This window comes from Ailuropoda melanoleuca, chromosome 20 (genome assembly GCF_002007445.2).
Source record: "Ailuropoda melanoleuca isolate Jingjing chromosome 20, ASM200744v2, whole genome shotgun sequence".
Classification (NCBI taxonomy): domain Eukaryota; kingdom Metazoa; phylum Chordata; class Mammalia; order Carnivora; family Ursidae; genus Ailuropoda; species Ailuropoda melanoleuca.
This window is the reverse complement of record NC_048237.1, coordinates 22,657,679-22,680,257: the sequence shown is the minus strand read 5'-3', so window position 1 is coordinate 22,680,257 and position 22,579 is coordinate 22,657,679. Positions and strand designations below refer to the sequence as shown.

General features: G+C 35.7%; 1 protein-coding gene across 1 annotated transcript in view; it reads left to right on the top strand.

Annotated features, from left to right (window-relative positions):
- MDGA2 (MAM domain containing glycosylphosphatidylinositol anchor 2) overlaps window positions 1–22,579 on the top strand; it is a 760,567-nt gene that overhangs the window by 676,090 nt on the left and 61,898 nt on the right. The window contains exon 10 of the mRNA XM_034648539.1: window positions 12,579–12,727. Coding sequence (XP_034504430.1) covers window positions 12,579–12,727 — 149 coding nt within the window. The remainder of the gene's footprint in view (window positions 1–12,578; window positions 12,728–22,579) is intronic.

Genomic DNA, 22,579 nt, shown 5'->3' with positions numbered 1-22,579 from the left:
TTTTTTTTTTTGCAAATAAAGATTAATTGGAACATAGCCTTCCCCACTTGCTCATGTATTGTCTATGGCTACTTTTCATGCCACAACAGGAGATGTGAGTGAGTGGTTGTAACCACAATCCTATAGCTCAGAAGCCTAACGTGTCTGCACTCTAGCCCTTTAAGGAAAAGTCTGTCAATCCTTGGTTTGAAGCAAAAATAATCACATTATTAAATTAAGGTTTATAACATATTTAGAACTAAAATATCACAACAATAGCATAAGTGATGGTTATAAATTTATAACATTTGTGAAGTGAGAAGTGAATAGGGATCTCAGAGAATCATGAAATGTGAAGTGTGATATATAAGGTGAAGTAATATCAGTAAGTTACAGGTGCACAGTTTTAGCCATACAGAAACTTCTAATTTTTTTTTAAAGTAGTACATCAAAGGAATTAAAATGTGCTCTTTACTCAAAATATCATAGGAATAGAGCAATATGTGAATAATAAAAACATTGAAGGGACAAAGAAAATAAGAGTANAGGCTTACTGCAAAACCACAGGAATCAAGATAGTGTGTTTTTTGTATCAACAGAAGGAAGGATCAATCAGACAAGATAGAGAATGAAGAAATAGACCTCTATGGTTGCATATGTAAACATGTAAGATCAACTGAGCTTTTCAAAGTCACTGGCATAATCCCTTGCAGAAATAGTTTTCTGGATAAATTTTGCTGGAACTGGATATCCATATTTTAAAAATAAGTCATAAAAAACATGCTGTCCACAAGATGGATTTAAGATAGACTGCAGATGTAAATATAGGAAACTAAAACTATAAAATTCTGGAAGAAAACATAGAAGAAAATTTATGCAAATTTGGAATAGACAAACAGTTCTTAGAAAGCAAACAAATAAGGGCACCAGCCATTAAAGAATAATACATCAGAGGTCATTTCTGCTCTTCAAAAGACATCATTAAGAAGTAAAAGGCATGAGGGGCGCCTGGGTGGCACAGCGGTTAAGCGTCTGCCTTCGGCTCAGGGCGTGATCCCGGCGTTCTGGGATCAAGCCCCACATCGGGCTCCTCTGCTGGAAGCCTGCTTCTTCCTCTCCCACTCCCCCTGCTTGTGTTCCCTCTCTCGCTGGCTGTCTCTATCTCTGTCGAATAAATAAAAAAAATCTTTAAAAAAAAAAAAAAAAAAAGAAGTAAAAGGCATGACACAGGCCAAAGAGAATATGTGACAAAAGGTTTGTTTCCAGAGTATATAAGTAACTCTTAAAACTCAATAATAAGACAACTAGTCCAATTAAAAATTAACCAACAACTTGGATGGACACAGCACAAAAGAGCATAGAGTTGACCAATAATTGCATAAAAACTGGTTGCTATCATTTGTCACCAGGGAAATGAAATTTAACCCACGATGAAATAGCACTACACACACATAATAATGGTTAAAGTTAAAAAGACTGCCAATACCAGGTGTTGGTGAGGTTGTAGAGTAACTGAACGTATCACCTGCTCCCAGGAATGTCACCTGAGGTTACTGTTGTGAGAACAGCTCTTCCGTCTCTCACATGTAAACACGCATTTACCAAGTAATCTGGCAAGTCAATCCCCAGGTGACTACCCAACAGAAATGAGGGCATATGCCTATATAAAAATATGCACAAACTTTAAAAAAAATTTTTTAAAGATTTTATTTATTTATTTATTTGTTTATTTATGTATTTATTAGAGAGAGAGGAAATGAGCACGAGCAGGGGAAGGGGCAGAAGGAAAAGCAGACTACCCACTGAGCAGGGAGCCCTACTTGGTGCTCCATCCCAGGACCCTGGGACCAAAAGGTGGGCCGAAGGCAGAGGCTTAACCAACTGAGCCAACGAGGCACCCCTATGCCCAAACGTTAATAGCAGCTTTATTTGTAACAGCCTCCCACTAGAAACCAAATATCCATCTACAAGTGAATGCATAGACAACTCGCTATCTACTCATGAAATGGAAATATACTCAGTCATAAAAATGGAAAAAAGGGAAAAATTACTAGTAAGCACAATACATGGATGGATGGATTTCAGAAACCCACTCAATACGTTTTCTGTCAGAACCTGACACAAAAAGTGCATTATTTATGATTCCATTTATACAGATTTCCTGAGTAGGCAAAACTAACCTTTAGTAAGAGAAACTAGATTCTTGTTTGGCTGAGACTGAGTGGAATTGATTGATTACAAGGGGCAGGAGGTAACTTTCTGCGGTAATGGAAATCGATATCTTGATTGGGATGGTGATCACCCAGTAATACCTATTTTTCCAAACTCAGCAAAATCTGCAGTTAAAAATGTGTGACTTTTATTGTATGTAAATTATACCTCAGTTAAGTATTACTAAATAAATGATATTTGCCAACTAAGGTAGGGTTGAGAATAGGAGGTGTTTTATAATACGAAGGTGCTTATTCTATTTAATGTTATCATGGATATAATTTTCCTAATCCATATCACGTTAATGTATTTAAGGTAATTTTAAAAAGATTGCTCTTCAAAAATCCTTTGTTCCTTTTCCCTCCACTAACCTCTAAATTAATCTCCTTTAGATGGAGACACTAAACTGGTTATCTTCACAAATTTCCCTTCCCCATGATAACCATTATCATCTTTTCTCAATTATGTCCCTTACTTTAAGGGATAGTGGCTGTTACATTAAGAATATAGAGTAACCTAATGTGTTGATAAAAAGGTCATACATACAAGTTAAATGACAGAGGTATGAATCAGGGTTTGAGGTTCTTGGAGGGTTACCATTTTATAAGCAAGACTGTGACTGTTGGGTAGAATGATGGGAAGACAGAGATAACCCAACAGGGTTAACCTGTCGGATTCCAAAACTATTTCTCACAGCTTCCTGATATTATTTCAGGCAGGCATTAGATCCAGTTTGCAGAGGATAGAAACAGTCTGAAATCACAAATAGCTTCCCCTGAGAGAAAAGAGTTCTCATAATATTTCACTGACAACCAGAGAAGAATAAAACAAAGAAACCTAAATGTAGAAAAGACACATATGTATACGAATGTTGTATGTTTCGTATTTCTGTCGCTAAGAACTAACAGGCCCTTAAGAAAGGATCTGTTTAGTACTTAGTACAGTTGGGTTTTTCAGGAGTTATTGGGTGGTAATAAAACCAATCTTTGAAGGAATCAAAGAGCTTTTTAGTTCAGTGGAATCAAAGCCAACTCCCAAACTTCCAAGTGTCTGTTTAAGCACCTGGCCTCTGTTTATCACCCTGAAGGGATGATTAATGGATGAGAACAGTGCAAAACTTGTTCCAAAGGCATGCCAAAAACCAGACTGAAAGTGGTCAGGAGAGAGGTTCCACAGATGATGGCCCACAACCTGCTCTATCGTCTTTTCTCAAGAGAGATCTTGTGACAGAGACCTAAAGTGAAAAAGTCAATAGAGGCTTTCTTTTTATAAATTCTTTTCAGGCTTTAAACCAGAGGATGAAACCAAAGTCTCACAATTTTACATTACTTAAGTAAGCATAACTTAAGAAACCCCCCTTCTTTCATCATTCTAATGAACTTTGTCTATTTCCAAAGAACTCCAATATGACAGTTTCTAGAAGCCTCAGCATCTGACTGCAGGCAGATACCCACTTTGCGGTCAGATTCAGACCAGTGCTTCTTAGCAATAGGGTAAGAACAGTTATTTGTGCTCTAATCTTTTTCTTGTGCTAGGAGTCATATTCACAGATCTTTTAGTTATTCTTAGAGAGGCAGGGTGATTCGGTTCCAATAACTAGTTTCCTTTATTCACCTCTAAATCCACTTTATTAATTCAAGTTATATGTTTTGGAGAAAATAAATGTTCCTAGAAGATAAACAGCATACCTTCTGGGCTCCTCTCCAAGTCACTTGAACACCTCCTGCTCCCTGCCTAAATGATAATCCAGCACATTCATATTCAGCAATGGGCCACCCGCATATGCAGCAAACAGCACTTGCCAAGAAGTTAATGTGCTCTATCAGTACGCCATCGAACATTCAGCTGCCTCAGCCTGAGAGTCACTGGGTCACTTCATCCATCTGTGCCTCCTCCGTGCGCACGCCCTAACCAATGGTCCTTTAAAAGAACACAAGGCTTTACGATATTCGGTGCCATTAAGTTTTTAGGGAATGTATAGCTTTAGGAAAGAATGAATACATTTATTTGCAGCTTATCGTATATTCATTATTCCTGAGTTAAATATTTAATAAAATACAGGTAGCTCTCTTTCTAGAGATTTCGTCAGTCCTTCCCTTTATGAAGTCCTGAGTTGATAATACTCTGCGGTAACAATATAACATGGCGAACCTGGTTGAGTACTGGGGTCAATTGTAGTTTCAGCTTCTGTACTCACAATGGACAGAGTAGGAAAGCAGGGATGCTTTTTAGATTAGTGGAAGTGACATCTTATCAGAAAATCCACCAGCCTGTACAGTATTTGTGTGTGAATTAGGGGGAAAGTCCCCTTTATTGAGCGGACGTGGCTCCCACGGCACGGCAGGAGTTGCAAGGGGACTAGAGGCTGAATTTCAGCCCCACTCACCCCTTCAGCCAGACACACTTGGTCCTGAGTGAGACCATTGCCTGGCACGCTGGATGTTAGAACAAAAAAAGGGGGCTTTGGATCGCATGAATTCCGAGCATAGCTCTGTTACTGGATGATTGCTTTCTATAGGGAAAGCTGTTTAAGATCGCTAATCTTCACTTTAATCTTTTGTAAAAAGAAAATGTTAAGAACATTCTCATCCTGCAGGGGACCGTGCATTAAAAAAAAAAAACAAAAAAACATAATGTGTGCAAGGTGATTCGCATAGTGACTGACAAACTGTGAAATCTAACAGAAGTGCCTTATAAAAACTCATTTTTCTCTAGGAGAGTTCAAGCATCAATTCTTCCTTAACCCAAGAAAGAACGGTTTTATTCTCTAGACTAAGCGTTCTTCTAACACTTTAGAGGCCACAATTGGAATATTCTCTGTGACCAGGCAGAAGAACATTAGAAGCAGGTTTACAAAGTTATGAATAGGAAGATCCCGGTCGGGTCTTCATGAGAAGTATCCAGATGTATTTGTGGTATATGAAGAGAATAAAAAAAAAAAACCCTCAGTGTCTGAAATTACAAGACTGAATAAAAACAAATTGAATCTCTAATATGACACCATCGGTGGGATTTTTACCCTTTTAGACACACCCCATTGCAAATTTCGTACGTTGGTATTTGTTTGGCACACGGTTCCAGTTACATAACTCCGATTTGCGTAAAATTTCCCCGCACTTTACACAACCAAAGAACTGCCCGTTTCTTGGAAGGACGGGCAGGAAAGCCTGAAGTGATTGGCTTTTGGATTACCTGTGAGAAGTCTTTTAGGGTTTCCAGAAAAAGCAAGGGTAAAGTTTGGAAGTTTATACAAATATGGGTGCTAGTATGTAAACAGAGATTTTTGGTTATTCCATATATCAGCTCATAAATGCTCTTCTTGCGTATTGAAGAGGAATGTAGATGGTATTTCTGTTTCTTTTCTGGACCATGTAAGAATTAGCAGTTGACTTCCTAAATAAGTGGTTGCTAGACACCTCACTGATTTGATTCTCCAGCAGCAATCCTTCATTCATGCAGGATGAGAAGCATCCAATCATTCTCCATCTCAGTTAGAAACTCTAGTGTCCACTCGGGGGTCTGAAGATTGAAAATTTAGGAGTTTACCCACAGCATCCACTCAGGACAAGTGCTAATTGGATGCTTATCTGCAATGATTTTTTTATTTAATCAGCCTCTCTTTGTTTCCCAAATCATGTTTTTGTTGTTGTTGTTTTTTGTTTTGTTTTGTTTTGTTTTGTTTTGTTTTGTTTTTAACAGTATCTTCTTACTGGTTTCCTGCCCAGGGCTTCTCACTCATCCAGTCCACTCTCTTCTTTTCCACCAGTTATAGTTAAAAACTATAACGTGGATTTATATCATATTTCTGATTAAAAACTTAGAAAAATCCCCATATCCATAGGAGCATTTCTTTTCTTTTTTAAAGATTTATTTATTTATTTATTTGTGAGAAAGGGGAGGGGCAGAGGGAGAGAGAGAGATAGAGAGAGAAAATCTCTAGCAGACTCCCTGCTGAGTGCAGAGCAAGAGGTTTGATCCCAGGATCTGAGATCATGACCTAAGCCATAATCAAGAGTCAGACACTTAACGGACTGTGCCACCCAGGCGCCCCATCTTCTTTTCTGTTTAATATGACTCAAGATTCATTAATTTGAAGAGAAAATGTTTATGGTTCCAACGATTGCATGTTCTTTCTTCTGTCCCGTGTGTGTGACAGAGTGGAGTGACAGTGCTGCATAGATTTTTGCTATATATTATGTCTAATAGATCGTGATGAGTAATCGAGTGCCTTAGCTGGTCTATGAGTCTGACTGAACACAGTGTGACTTGACTGTTTTGTTAGCTTCTACTAAAAATGCATACAGGCACAGAGCTGTGATTCTTGTGATTTTTAGAAGTCTTTTTTTTTTTTTTTAAATCAGTGCATCATCAGTGTTTTAAAGTCCCCATGGATCTCTGTGGCTACTCTCCTTGTGAAAATAAATACACATTTGAAAAGTTTTAAATTGCTTTATTATTTTTAATATTTTGCAAGTGTGTTTTTATGAATTCCTTGATTATTACCATTTTGATTATTAATTTAGTTGTCATTCAATTTGTTGATTTCACTGAGTTCATTCTGGGAAGTGAAAATAAGTAGATAACACTATAAAAGCTTCTATTTGAGTACTGGTTAAAATAATTGGAGAATAATTGGACTATATGGTAAGTAGCAAACATTTTATCATATCAAGACATGTCATAAGTTAGCACTGGCCTATTCCTCCTGTCTTACTCTAGCACATGAGTATGTTAGCAGTTATATAACAGCTGATGAGAACATCCCTGTTCTTCAAAAGGGCAGCGTTTGGTAGGAAAGATGGGCACTGCATGCTACAGTTATACCAGTTCTTGTGGGAATTCTAAAATATTATCCATAATATATTCACTTTTCTCTACTAAAGGCCATGCTTTATTTCTTCTCTTCTTAATCCCTCCATATGCCATCCTTGTCTGTCTGAACAATTTCAGACAGAAGAGTCAGATATGTAAAGATGTCAGATATGTCCCCTATGAAGCCTACCTTTGATCCCAGTAGAGAGTATTAATTATTCTTTCATAGAAGGTCCCATAGCATTTTTTTATCATTCTCTATTGTATTTCTTCAATGGTCTTGGGCAGACTTTATAAATTCTGTTGTATGTTTCTATTACCTATAGACTAATCCAGCTGTTCATTGTCTTTCTTAGTCACTCAGTGGAACAATTTCTTGTGTGTTAGTAATGTTGTATTCTGAATTCAGATTCATTGAGGTTTAATCAAGAGAAATTTTCAGTAGTCTAAATTGAGGGCATGTCTTTCAAAAATAACTTGATATTGGATTTACTCAAGTGGTGCAGTGATGTCATTAGCCAAGGATGATTTTTTTTGTTAATGTAAATATTTTTGGCATCTTCCTGTGCTGGTGAGGGGAAATTTTTTTCTAGTAGACCCTATGTCTGAGATAGCTATTTTTACTGATGTTGATCTTATGTGGTGGCCTCATTTCCATCTTTCATCTTGCACTGGCCCATTAACCTCATCTCCTATGAGCCTAAAATTCCAGCTCCAAGGGTGCAATGACCAACAACATTCCTTTCTTCCCTAAACTCTTATTCAGTGTTGGGTTTTCAGTTCTGTGCTTTTTGACCCTCAAGGAATAATTCCTTCTTGCTTGCAAGCTTAAAGAAACACCTAAGAAAAATTTCTGTTATACTTCAATCTAACATTCTTAGACTAGGAAAGTGACATGTCATAGCTTCTTACTATATCCTGAACTTTTAGCTTATGCATAAAATCATATTCTGAAATCTCAATCACTTTTCAAAAGTTATTTGCAAAATAGAGTAAATGTATTTTTATATAAATTCTATTTAAAATTTTGAACAATTAAATATTTAGTCTATGTATATTTTAAGAATGTTTTAAAATCCAAGATCCATATACATAATGAATCTAAAAATTATCTGCTCGTTTAGATAATGAATGTAGTTCTAGGTCATTTAGTCTAAAAAGACTTAAACTGGGACAGTGTTGCATAAAAATGAAACCAGAATGTAAAAGAGAAAAAAATTTTCTTGGCATGCTTGTTGGAAGGAGGAAAAAATGCCCAGAAGAGAAAAAAGAAAAAAATATATATTATGAATTCTTTCTGTGTTAACCAGCAGATGTCATCTTTGGTTGTCAAAGCCTATTATTATAAGGGTGTCTCCTTAGTATTACAGTGTGCTTCTTAAAAATGATTGTATTAATATTAAATCTGATTGGTTCTGAAATCAGAGAAAAATTTGTGTATGTGTGTTTTTTTTTATCTTTGAAAATTATTTTTTTTAAATAAAATTAGAAAGCACTTCGGTAGTTAAAGCAAAAGAGATTTAGTACAAAATATGTTCTGAGACATAAACAATAATATCTATATTTAACTGCAACTAGTCAAGATTGTTTCTTTTTTTTTTTTGAAGATTTTATTTATTTGTTTGTTTGAGAGAGAGAGTGCCCGCACAAGCAGGGGGAGTAGTATAGGGAGAGGGACAAGCAGACTCCATGCTGTGCGGGGAACAATGCCAGGCTCTATCTCATGACCCTGAGATCATGACCTGAGCCAAAATCAAGAGTCAGACACTTAACTGAGTCACCAAGGTGCCTCAAAATTACTTCTTATCAGTAATTATTTATTACTAATCAGTATTGCGCACCATTTAAAAACTTCTTCACCTTTGACTCTAAGGTGTGGCAATTCAGCTAACGTTAAAAAATTAACAATAAAATAAAATCTTGAACTAAAATAAAACTTTCTCCATGAATCAAAGTCAAAATTTGTAATGGGGCCTGCTTATTTGGTTATTTCAATTGTCGTACACCATCACCTTTTCTAGTTTGTTCCTCAAAGTCTTTATCTATCATATGAGATATTGGAACAGATCTTCTTTAAATTATTTTAAAGATGATGGAATCTTACATTGAAATTTGATCTGTTCGGAATACTTAAATAAGGGTTAGATTACCTTGAAAATAATCTTGATAAGCAAATTCATATTATTCACAGAGTCATGAGGATTTTTTTTTACCTTCAAGGTTAAACTGCTTCCGTAACCTTAAAAGTATTTATTTAGATAAACAATCACTTCTAGAATTATGGCAATTTGCATTTATGACAGGCAGCCAGTTTCTCTCCTGGCGGTCAACAAAAAAAATAGGATTAGACTACAGGTAATAGAAACATGAAGTGGAATTTCGTATGCTTAGCGCAATTAAGGCAGTAAAACAAACAGTAGGCAAATGTTTCACAGCCCCCGATAGATTTGAGACTCAGAGTGCTTTAATGGCCACGTTGTGGAAAGCCACCCATCTCAGCCCTGCTCAATGACTGGAAGGTACTGACAAAAAAGCCTCTAGTGAAGAGAAAATCACAGTCTCCTGAGGTAGGTCATTGCATGTTCCGAAAGGACTGGTAGAAAATTTCAACATCAAAATGTGTTTCCTTTTAATATCCACCCACTGGTAGTCCTCTTATTTCATAGATAGGTTAAAATTTGTCTGATTTTCTTTCTCTGTGATAGAATTTCAAGTCTTAGAAAAACTGTATCTGCCTATTTTTGACAGACTTTTTTGTTCTTTTGCATGCTAAACAAGCCACAGGCTGTGACTGTACTCTCTCTACTCATTCCATTCGACTGCATCACTCATTTGTGAACAAAGTGGTGCTTAGAACTAAATTGAATACCTCTGTATTTCCCCTTTGGTTAAAAAACAAAAGCAGGGGTGCCTGGGTGGCTCAGTCCTTAAGCATCTGTCTTTGGCTCAGGGCGTGATTCCAGCGTTCTGGGATCAAGCCCCACATTGGGCTCCTCCGCTGGGAGCCTGCTTCTTCCTCTCCCACTCCCCCTGCTTGTGTTTTCTCTCTCTCTGGCTGTCTCTCTCTCAAATAAATAAATAAATAAATCTTAAAAAAAAAAAAAAGCAACTCCTCCCCTCCAAAAAAAACATTGAGACTGTTTTCCCCTTAATACAATGTAGACACCATTGTCTACTGAAAATATCCCAGGTTTACATTACTCAAGCAGCTTATTACTTCATTTATGGGTTTTGGATGGGTTTTTTTTAAGATTTTATTTATTTATTTTGAGAGAGAGCATGCGTGCATGCACGCCCACATGTGAGGAGAGGGGCAGAGTCAGAGGGTCAGTCCTAGGACCCTGACATCATAACCTGAGCTGAAATCAAGAGGCAGAGGCTTAACCGACTGAGTCACCTGGGTGTGCCGGGACGCTTATTTTTAATCAAAACCCCTAGATCTTTATCTAGGCTGCTACTAAATGCACATCCTCAATAACATTTGGTCTCAAATACAAGCTGTCAGTGATGTTTTAGGTATTAATTTCTTTATTCAGAATATTATTTTCCTGGGGCGCCTGGGTGGCACAGCGGTTAAGCCTCTGCCTTCGGCTCAGGGCGTGATCCCGGCTCTCATCTGGATTTTGCTCTTAAGTGTCGTGATTCATGGATTCATGCTATCACTTAGTAATAAGGAAAAATACCATAAAAAGATAAAAGAAGCAATAAAGTGAATGTGATGACTCTTTTCTAGAGATCTTCTATGCCCAAGATCTCCTTTTAATCTATTTTCAGCTCAACTGAATGAATATCCATAGAACATTTTTTTCATTGCATACAATGTTGATTTGGGAGAATTTTTCAAATGTTACTAAAATTCAGGTATTTTAGTCCATGTATTTAATTTCACTACTAAACTTATCAAAAATCAAATTCAGTTTATCTGATATTATTTTTTTTTTCCTGGTGAACTTCTCTGAGATAATAGAGACTATCACTTCTATTCTTAGTGGGCAAAATCCATACTTTAATTATCTGTTAGAAATTTTTTTGAGCCAGCCCTTCTGCAACCATATTAGATGATAAACAACTAATGAAGAAATGTGAAAAACCAGGTAAGAGAAGTTCTTGCAAACAGAAACCCATGAGGAAAAACCCAGGAGGACATTTAATATTTAACCTAATTTTAAAAAAAGCAAAAGCAGAAAAGATGTCGAATGAGGAGTAATAAAAGTACAACTTATTAACTCATCATTCATTAAGAATTACAAAGCTATTTGAAAAATCTAAGAAATGTCAGCAGTTTCTATGAGGACGGAGGTTATAGTTCATTCATTGTACCCCATTGCCCAGTACACTACATGGCATTTAATAGGCTCCCCTTACATATTGTTAATTTAATAAATAAATACTTATAGGTAAAAAGTGGAAGGTATGAAAGTATCTATATTTCAGAATATCAAGAAGTTGGATCTATAATTCCAAATGGTCTGTGCACTTTTCAATCTGGTAACTGGAAGAAAAAAAAAAAGCAGATGGTTTGTGTATGTTGTATACACTGTACACACTTGACATAGCTACCCTTGAACTCTGAATAAAGGCTTCTTCGTTATTGGCCCAAGTTCTCGTGTCATTGTTAAGTTTTTGTTTGGGTAATTTCAAATGTATTGACCAAACACAATATCAACACAAATTTTCATTTCCGCTGATTTTTTTTTTTTTTTGGACAGAATTGATCATTCACTTGGCTGATATACTACTTTTGATCTCTAGGATGCCACAGTTTTTATTTTCCTCCCATTCACTGGTTTGTTCCACCTCAGGCTTTGTTGGGGTTGTTATCTGCTCTCATTTCTCTTAACGTTGGCTTGCCCCAGTGGTCAAGCTTTAGTATTTTTTTTAAAGATTTTATTTATTTGAGAGAGAGAGCATGAGCAGAAGGAGGGGCAGAGGGAGAGGGAGAAGCAGACTCCCCACTGAGCAGGGAGCCCAACTCAGGGCTTGATCCCAGGACCCTGAGATCATGACCTGAGCCCAAAGCAGGCGTTTAACCAACTGAGCCACCCAAACACCACAGGTCTTAGTCTTCTTCTCTAACTACTCACAGTCCCTTGGTGATCTCTTCAGTCTCATGGCTTTAAACTTAGAATCTATCCATATGCTTATGGTTAGCGAGATTATAGATCTCATTCTGGCCTCTCTGGAATTCTAGACCAGTATATCCCACTTGATGTCTCCGTTTAGATCATTCAAACTGTTAAAAAATAACTTTCTGAAGTTCTCCCCCAAAATTTGACCCTCCCATGGTTTTTCATCTCAGTTGGAAACACCATTCTTTCAGTTCCTTAGACTAAACACTTGTAGCGGAGCTTGATTCTTTTCCTCCTCTCACACTGTTCATCTAATCAACCGGGAAATCGTCTTACATCTAGTCTCAAAATTCTCCAGAAAATTGGTTAGATTTTAATAATGACTTTTCAAATAAAATAATTACTCAAGGGACACAAGGTAGAATGTGGTAAAAGGACCAAAAAAGAATAAGCATGTTTGACTGTCATATGTCATCATTCAAATTTAAGCACTCTTTCTATTTCTAGGAAAGGCGTATGCTCCAGAATTCTATTACGATACCTACAATCCTGTGTGGCAGAACAGACATCGTGTTTATTCGTACAGTCTACAGTGGACACAAATGAACCCTGATGCAGTAGACCGGATTGTTGCATACCGGTTGGGTATTAGGCAGGTGAGAAATTTAATTGCTGCCTTTTTTTTCTTTTTGTGGTTCTGGAAGACCTTGTTATTATGATATGTTGCTATAAATTTCTAATCATTTTGCATAAATTCCAGACTGTATTTTCCCAATGAAAGATAATTGTGCTTTACATAGAATTGTTCCAAGCTATTCACAAATGTTTGGAATTAACTTTTGTGTTTTCTACTGTAACAGCAGACATTTTAAAGTGACATCCTTTGAGCCTTGTGAAATCCTTCACCAGGAGATAGGCTATAGAAATTACAATGGATTCTTGCTATGAAAGAAACTTATTTAAGATGTGCTCACACTTGCCTGTGCTGCATAATTCTTTGTCATGTTTCCTAAGGATCTAGAAGTCTTACTTATTTTTATTTTATTTTATTTTTTTAATGTTTTTTTATTATATTATGTTATATTATGTTAGTCACCATACAGTACATCCCTGGTTTCTGATGCAAAGTTCGATGATTCATTAGTGCCCATTCCCCCACCCGCCTCCCCTCTTTTAATCGAAGGTTTTCAAAGTATAGAGGGATCGTGTTTTAAGAGTGAAGTTAAAGTATCTGAAGAATAGGAATATTTTAGTAAAATGAACAGAAACAATCAAGTACAATGCTTTCCTAAGGTAGCTGAAGATTATGGGTTTTGTGAAAATAGATCTTTTCAAATGAATCATCATTAAGCCCTGCTATCCTTTGTTGGTGCAAAGGATATTTTTGAAATTTAAATGTAGGTCTTTATATTGTTTCCTGTTACATAGGTTATTATCTGGGGGTGACTGTTTCTGCATAACAAAACATTTTCTCGAGGAGTTATTTGATTCCCTCACAACTTTGTATTATCCACAGATTTGTAAAGTGTTGTTTTCCACTTCCTTAGTGAAATCACAGGATAGCATTTTGCATTTCCACAGTAAAAAGGACAAAATTTGCTTGGAGAAGGATTGATCGATCACCAATAATCCGTTCAGTTGTATTATCATAAAACTTTCTCTACCTTGTTCAAGAAGTTTTAATAAAAGGCTATGTAAGATACCTCATCCAAATTAAGATACATTGGTAGTTGAATATTCTTGTCCTTGTCTAATAAGCAAAAAAAAAAAAAATTTTTTTTAAATCTTTTCTAGTGAATACATCCTGGTATTGATAATCACTACTTTTTGTCTAAGAATTCACAGGTCGCTGATGTAGCACACAGTGCGGATCATTTCTTTTTATCCCTCTTTTACTTCAGTTCCTAAGGAAATCTGAGTAAATCCTAAATCCGTATCAAAATTGTTTGTTCTATTAGTTCTAACTGGATGATGATTTTCCCTGATAAAGAAAGTATAAACAAGAAAGATTAGCAGTTCTTTCTTCCTCAGCTGGTGGACTTGCCTTTTTTCTTTTTCTTTTCCTTTTTCTTTTTTTTTTTTTTTAACTGCACACAGCTAACATTTTTAGATCTTTCATATTTGGAGCTTCTTAGAGCATTCTTGACCTTAGACACATCAACTCATTTTCTAAGTTCTTACCACTTGATTTAGGCATTCACATTCATCTTGTATTATCTCTATTTTGAAATACCTAAGAACCGAATACCAAATTGCTATTTGTAAATTGAATTATTTTCCTTAGGTGTCTTTTCCTTTTTTCTGGTTATAGCTTCATTTGCAATGATAGAGTCAGGATTTCATCTTTGGTTTCTCACTTTCTTCTTCAGGTGTATTTTCTTAGAGTATCTGGGCAATGGCCCATTTCTCCCTGTAAACTGAAGGCTGCCTGGTTTTGCTCTGCAGAATTTACCCAACTCTGCTCATGGTTCCCTTCCTTTGCTCTCATGTTCCTCAAAACTTTCATTCCCAATGTCTCCACCTTCTAAGTCAAATTTAGCAGAAAAGTAGTTACCATTAGAGTCTTCCCCCGGATACATTTTTAGCAGAATTAAACTTCCTCCTAAGAGGGATCCAGCTAATTGAAGCCCTTCCTTCTCGTCCACGTCTTGTACTCATTACTAATAAACTACTTTCTGTATTATGTTTTGCTACAATCACTACACTATTTTCCAGTGGCAGTTTCCCTTCTTTTCAGATTTTCCCCTCCTATATTAGCATCTCCTATAAATTCCTATCTTTACGTTTCTGGATCATAAAACTAGTATATAACTCCCTGATACTCAATGACACGCATTCCCCAGTCACTGTGTTGTTCCTTGTGAACAAATTAGATAATTTCCCCCTACTCTGATACTCTAGAATAAATGATATATGTGTGCATATGTGTGCATAAATTGCCCTATGTTTTCCTAAAATTATGAATTCCAGACGTACCTGGCTTCCAATCCTAGCCAGTCTAGCCTCACCATTTTTTAGCTAGATACCCTTCAGCCGGTTTCTGAACATACCTAAGCCTAGGTTCCTACCCTATAAATTGAAGAGAATGATACTGACTGGGCCATTGTACGTGGAGTGGAAAATGTTCTGCACTTGCCCCCCAGGCCAGCTTCCCCTGTGCGGGGCACTCCTTACACAAACATCTGTGGCAATTCTTACACTCATCCACCGAAATTGTGTAAGGACTAAAATAAGGGAGTGCGTTTTGAGACCTTAACACATCTACTGTTTTTTAGTTTTATTTGGTATGCCATATATCCTAGGCCTAAGTATGATTCCAAGTCATGATTTTCACAAAATAATTTCTGGACATTTTTGTCCCTATGTCTTATTTTCATTTCAAACCTGTTTTCCTCCGTAATATCCATTTTACAGATTCACATTTTTCTCTTCCACCTTGAGTCTTAGTTTAAAGCCTTCTTGATCAGATGGATAAGGCTGCTGCTAATACTGTTCTTTCTAAGTTTGTGAGACTCCTGCCATTCGCTAGAGGAAAACATACTTCTGGTGTTATAAGCGTTGGTCTGGAAAACAATTCCTGTCTCTCATACAATTTTTGAAGCTAACTCTTTCCTCGCCAAGCATTTTTTCTGGGTTTCTTTATTCTTCAGATTTTCTTTAATATTTAGAAATAAGTGTTTCTTAGAAGGAAATAAGTGTTTTTTTTTCTTTATGATGCTGTATTTTAATTGGTAATTTTACTCAGATACTATGTCTTGCCACGGGAGAGAAAGTTGATATGGATTTTGGGGAGATCTCAATAAAGAGTAATGGCCTCGTGCAGTTCTGACAGTGTGAGTAGGAAGGTGGCTTTTGTAAACCGGAAGGAGCTTGTCGTTTCACCACTACCATGTTCTTTACACTTACCCTCACATGAAGAAATCTTTACATGCAAAATAGCCTCAAAACAACATTTCTTTTGGAAAATCTCCTTATACACCAAAGTTCTTGATGATAGGACAAAACCATCCCAGATACAATGAAAGTGATACAGTTCTTTTAAGAATATCCCCCTGCTTAATAATAGGAAACAAAGGCATTAATGTAAAATAAGGTTATTTCTTCTATATTACCTTAGAAAATTTAGATTTTTTTCTTTCTCAGGCATGAACATTTAGATATCAACATTTTTTAAGACACAATCAGATACAAGCATTTTTAAAAAATCACTCTTGAATTCTGACCTAACGATCTCTGTAATGAAGATTTTATATTACGTACAAATGGCTTTTTTCATCTCCTAAGCTATGTCAGAATCTTGACTCAAGAGCTTTTGAATATAATCACTGCAACTTGGGCGATATTTAAATAAACAATGTTAGGAATGTACCCTCAGCAACGTAAGTTTAAAAAATGGATGCTCTTCCCTAATAATTAATATTTATGCCTTTGATTTTGAGACCAACTTTTCTTCAAGGGATTATTAATAATTAATGTCACATATTTCCTGTATTTAAAGACTTATTTATTACTTTAGCCTATATTTTTATTTTGAGCCTATGCATCTAAATAATTTCTTCTATCTGCAAAATGTGTAGGTTATCTATTTCCCCTTTTTATATTGAACATAGCTTTAATTATGTGATACATTTCTGTATTAAATGAAGTCTGAAAAACAAATTTGATTCTTTAAAATTAATGGCAAATTCAGCTCTAGAGAGCCCCATTTTGTTTTTCAGCTGGACACTGTGAGAAACCTTGTTATCTATTCTTAAATTTAAGGTGATAAGATCACTGCTGTGTTATTAAATTTACCACAGCTGGACGGAGTTGGTGGACTGAACCCAGCATTTCTCTAGCTTTTCTGGTAAAATTTGTTAGTTATTTCAATTAAGCTATTTGGCCTGTATTTAAATATGATAAGGAAAATTCTCTAGAAAATTTGAGTATTGGCTTATATGCTTTTCTTAGAAGCTGTTGCAGTGTATTTGAGAAAAAAAAAGCACTGGTATTCTGGAGGTACTGTTTTAAGAGACTTAGAGAACAAAAATATCAAGTGAAGTCAAAAATATTAATGTGTGGAAAAAAAGTTTTCTCAAGATCTTTATGTCCTTAATTTATACTTTTTAGGCTTAGCTAAGCAATTGTTTAATCTCCTTAGACAGCTACTAGCCTCCAATTATTTGCTTCATTTGTTGCTTAACAGCAAAGAGAAAAGGTTATTTGAATGTCTGCTTTCCTTGGTATCTAAGGAATTAAGAAACAAACAAAACTCTTTCTGACTCATCTGAATATGCCATAAACAACATAAACATTATTTGGCTACATTTGAAACATACACAGCTATAGTTTCTAATAATAAAGAATTTTAGAGTTTCTTGTCATTTCTTTTTTATACTCTGCCATAGAGATGCACAATGAATGTGGCTTTTTGACTGTCCCCTTTGGAAAGTAGAATGTTTTATTGAGTAAAATGAAATTGCCACTGTTCCTGTCTTTTTGACTTATGACCTATTAAAATGCTTAGAATTATCATATTCCTTTGATCACGCAGTCAGTCAACAAAACTTTAAGTAAATTGATCCTACAGTGATTACCAGGAGTTCAAGAAGTAAGCATTGCCCTTAGAGCCTTATTAAAGCAAGTGCTATCAGAGGCTGTGCACGAAATGCCACGGAAACAAGCATGTAGGAGCCCTTAGTGCTGCAAGGCAGTGGGGTTAGGAGACATGATCACCAAGGTACAGACTGGTTTGTTAGTTTTTATAGGTTTATACTCAATTTTTTTCATAAATAGTAATCCTTAATAATGACTAATCAAGAAATCACTAATTGCAAATATACTTTTTGGTATAATTAATAGATGAATTTATTATCAATTTCAGTGTGGTCTTCATTCATGTGACTATAGTGACTGAGCCATAGTTTATTTTTCCTTCCACTTAAAACACTTTTTGTTATTTTATTAAATAATTTGGTGTTTTTGTTTTTTTTTTAGTAAAGTCTTCATGTTATAGTAGATCATAGTAATTAAAAATTTATAAATTTATTGTGTACACAAATGACTATATGTGTGACAATTGTGGCTATTAATATTGCTAAGTACCTAGTTTAATGTGTTTATAGAAGCAGAAAATTGTAAGGAACAGGCAGGATAATTGGTTGGTGATGGGGGATGACTTTTAGCAACTTTATGAGGAAAGTACTGGCAGTCTGCAGATGGTGAAGTATGTGAGATTAGAGTAATGTCCGTGATTGGCTGAAGCCAGTTGGTCAGATTTTTTGAGAGAGATGTTTGGAGGAACCATTTGACATATGGCATTTAGTGGCAGCCTAGGGAAGTCAGTGGGGAATTGATAGATAATCTGAATTCATTGTATAGTCTTAAATCATGAATAAATGACATCTTCTGTAGATTAATCTGTTCATATCATATGTAGTATATTAAATGATATTACAATAGAGGCAGAGAAAAAATTAGGCACTTTTGAAGTAAGGTTGACTAAGATTTATTTTTTTTTAAAGATTTTTATTTATTTATTCAACAGAGATAGAGACAGCCAGCGAGAGAGGGAACACAAGAAGGGGGAGTGGGAGAGGACACAGCAGGCTCATAGCGGAAGAGCCTGATGTGGGGCTCGATCCCATAATGCCGGGATCACGCCCTGAGCCAAAGGCAGACGCTTAACCACTTTGCCACCCAGGCGCCCCAAGGTTGACTAAGATTTAGATTAGAGTCTTGAAGGGGGAAGGAAAGAAAAATTGAATTAAGAAAATGTTGAAATGGAAAGAAATTGAATATTGATTTATTTTTGAGAAACAATTTTTAAAAGTACAGTGACATTTGTTCTCTGCCATTTACTTCATCTCTTTAGTGAATGTTCTGGAAATCATCAAATATATAGATGAAGAAGAGAGCAGGCGAGAGAGAGAAAGGTAGAAAAGCCATTTTGCTAATGGTCTCTTTGGCTCTGGAAAAGAAATAAACCATAAGCCAGTTCATAAAAAGTGGTTATCTCCATCTTCCAAATCAAGGACACTGCACATGTACTCTCATTCATTCCCATAAATACTAACTTCGCAATGTAATTACCAGGAGGAATAAATACAATAAATCCGAGATGATGAGCCATGGGCCTTTGATGTGAAAGGCTTTGTGAAATAGGGGTACTTTGTCTTGGAAAATTCCAACTACTTTCTGAAGAATTTTCTGCGTCTGTGGCCCTTTGTACAGATTTCATTTTGTGTAGTAATACTGCTCAGGAAAATTAATTAGTATTTTCCTTTTCCTTGACCCAGAATGTAGTGGAAAATGAGCAACCTCAAAGAGACTTTTGGAGTGAAAGAGTATTAAATTATTGACAAAAGTAAGATATTGAATCAAAGTTTGCAAGAATGCTCAGATTTTTAAATTGAACTTGTTAAATTTGAATGATAGTGAACATAAACCAAATAAAGGGAGCCTGGTTAGGAACATGCTACTAGAATTTGAGTGAATACTTCCCTTCGAATATGTAAGCTTACAGGTCAGAAGCATTAGACACAAGAACTGAAGGCAGCAAAAATGTAGAGACATAAATTTACTGCATGAACACAGCAAAGATAGAAGTTCCAGTGAAAAAGAAATAACCATGAGGTAGAAAAATCTGCTGTGTCATGAAAACTAAGGAAAGAATGTGTGAATGTGTGTGGGGTGGGAGGGGTGGTATTTGTAATTTCAAACAAATTTTAAAAGTTTAAAAAGGCCTAAAGATAAAAAATACTGGCAAACGAGTGTTGCTTTTTTAAGGTAATTAAGTTAAGAGGGCAAAGGAAAAAAAAAAAAAAAGATAGGTTTAATATTATTCCAAGTTCAACTGATTACAGGTCAAATTAAATTGCCCGGAGCCTATCCAGGCTGTCCATTTGAATCAGTATTTTATTAAGAAGAGAAGATGGATTCATATATTTCATCGGATAAAAGAATACTTTTTAAATGTCTCAATTCCATCTCTTACAGTCTGTAAATACATGGTTATTATGAATTCCAAGAATTTGCTCCAAATCAAAGAAACTACCCAATAGACATATATATATATATATATATATATATATAATATATTCTGTGCTATTATATATATTATATAAATTCAGAGTCTTAAATGACTAGGATTATAAAGGTCAGTGGAAAGCAGTCATTCATTCAATGACCTTTTTTTTTTAAAGATTTATTTATTTTAGAGACAGAGAGCGAGAACACAGGGTGGGGAGGAGCAGAGGCAGAGAGAGAATCTCAAGCACTAGAGCCTGCTATGGGGCTCGATCTCAGGGCCCTGAGTTTATGACCCGAGCTGAAATCAAGAGTTGGACACTTAACCAACTGAGCCACCGAGGCACCCCTTCACCTGATTTTAAGGGAAAAAAATATCAAAACTCGAAATGGAGAATGGAGTTAATTGAGTCTTTTTTTAAATTAAGCTTTTTATTTTAATTATAGTGTAATTAATATACAGTGTTATGTTAGTTTCAGGTGGGCAATGTAGAAATTCAACTAGTCCATACAACACCCTGTGCTCATCACAAGTGCACTCCTTAATCCCCATCGCCAATTTTACCCATTCCCCCACTTCCCCTCCCCTCTGGTTACCATTAGTTTGTTCTCTATAATTAAGAGTCTATGTCTTAGTTTCTCTCTCTCTCTCTTTTTTTTCCTTTGCTCATTTGTTTCTTAAATTCCACATATGAGTGAAATCATGTAGGTATTTGTCTTTCTCTGACTGACTTCACTTAGCATTATACTCTCTAGCTCCAACCGCGTTGATGCAAATGGCAAGATTTCATTCTTTGTTATGGCTGAGTGCTATTCTCCTGAATATGTACACCGGCTCTTCTTTATCCATTCATCTGTCAATGGACACTTGGGCTTCATTTTCTTTCTTTCATGCTTCGACACTATGCAAGCTGTTTGAATTCAGATTTATATATGAATTTATACTCTATGTTTGTACTCCCTGTACTGTATCTGTTAATGAACTGAACACTGTTTTCTTTGTGTTATAGCAGTTTTCAAATTCATTCATCAGAATCACCTGTAGTGCTTGGGAAAACAGTTTCTGGGACCCACCTCCACAGTTTCTGATTTAGTGGGTCTGGGGTATGGCCCAAATGTTTGTATTTATAACAACTACCTGTGTGATCTTGATAAAGCTGTTTCAGGGTCATACTTCGAGAACCACTGTTTCATATGGTCATTCTATATTGAAGAGATTAAGATCAGATTCCATTTTCATCTTTTGGCATTTTCTTATCGTTACTATTCCTATATCTGATCTCAATATAGAAAGGATGGATAAATGCTCTTTCAAGCACAGTACTAGGCATATGCTGTTCAACACCATTTGTGGATGAATTTGAAATTTACATCTCATAATGGGTAACTTATAATAGGTACAGTGAGTTCCAACCAGAGATGTATCCTCTTCTTATGCCTGGATTGATGCATTTCTAAGATCAGTGATTATTAAAATATTGTTTTCAGTCCACAGTTGATGAAGATTTACCTGGTAGACTGAGAACTCAAATGCAAATAAATGTTTTCTTTACTTCTGGGCAAAATATACACAGTTCCTTAGGCTTTTATCTGTATGCATTTCCAAGGATTTTTTACAAGAAACCTATCAATGAGGTATTAAAAATTACTTAATTATGGTATGCATAAACTAAAATTTACATTTGGTAGTTTCCTAATGACTAACTCAGTGCTTCACAAAGGAATGTGACCACCTTGAAATACTATTACAACTCCTAAGTGATCATTCCCTCAAATTTCAAGAATGAATGATTGTCAGAGTTGTATTGAATTAATAATCATTTTCTATTACTTTTTTCATTTTTAATTATAAATTATCATCACTTTAGCTTTATCATTTTCAGTTTATGTTAGTTTCTTAAGTTGTCTGAAAATGTGGAGTCATACATATTTTTGCACTATTTTCATAACAAAAACCTGATACTTTTCAGCAGTTAAAATATTTTAACTGAAGTGGCTGGAACAATATTTACCTTTGAATAATAAATGCGGAACATGACAGATTTCAAAAAAATTACATAATAACTACTGCTTTACCATTGCTTTACCATTGCTTGATAATGGATTGCCTGATTTTCCGTTTGTGTCCTCTGGTTCAAGAAGTTCAAACAAGAAATGCAAAATATCATAAAATGTTTAAGTTGCTTTAGGGGACTCCAAGGTCTGGAAACCATTTTTGAAGAGATAGAGCATGATGTTAGGAATCTGAAGACCATAGTTTGAATACATGGTCGTTACCTATTCTTACCAGCTGTTCTTGAAGTATGTATACCATACAGTCTGATACGATTCTAGGTGCCCTTATACTTCCATATTTAATTCTTTAATCAACACAATGAGGTAGATATTACTGTTATTCTGTGTTAAGGATGAAGAAAGGATGGGGTTGAGTATCTCACCCAAGATCGCAGAGTTAAATCAAAGGTGAAACTGGGATTTGAACCCAAGCCATTTGGCTTGGA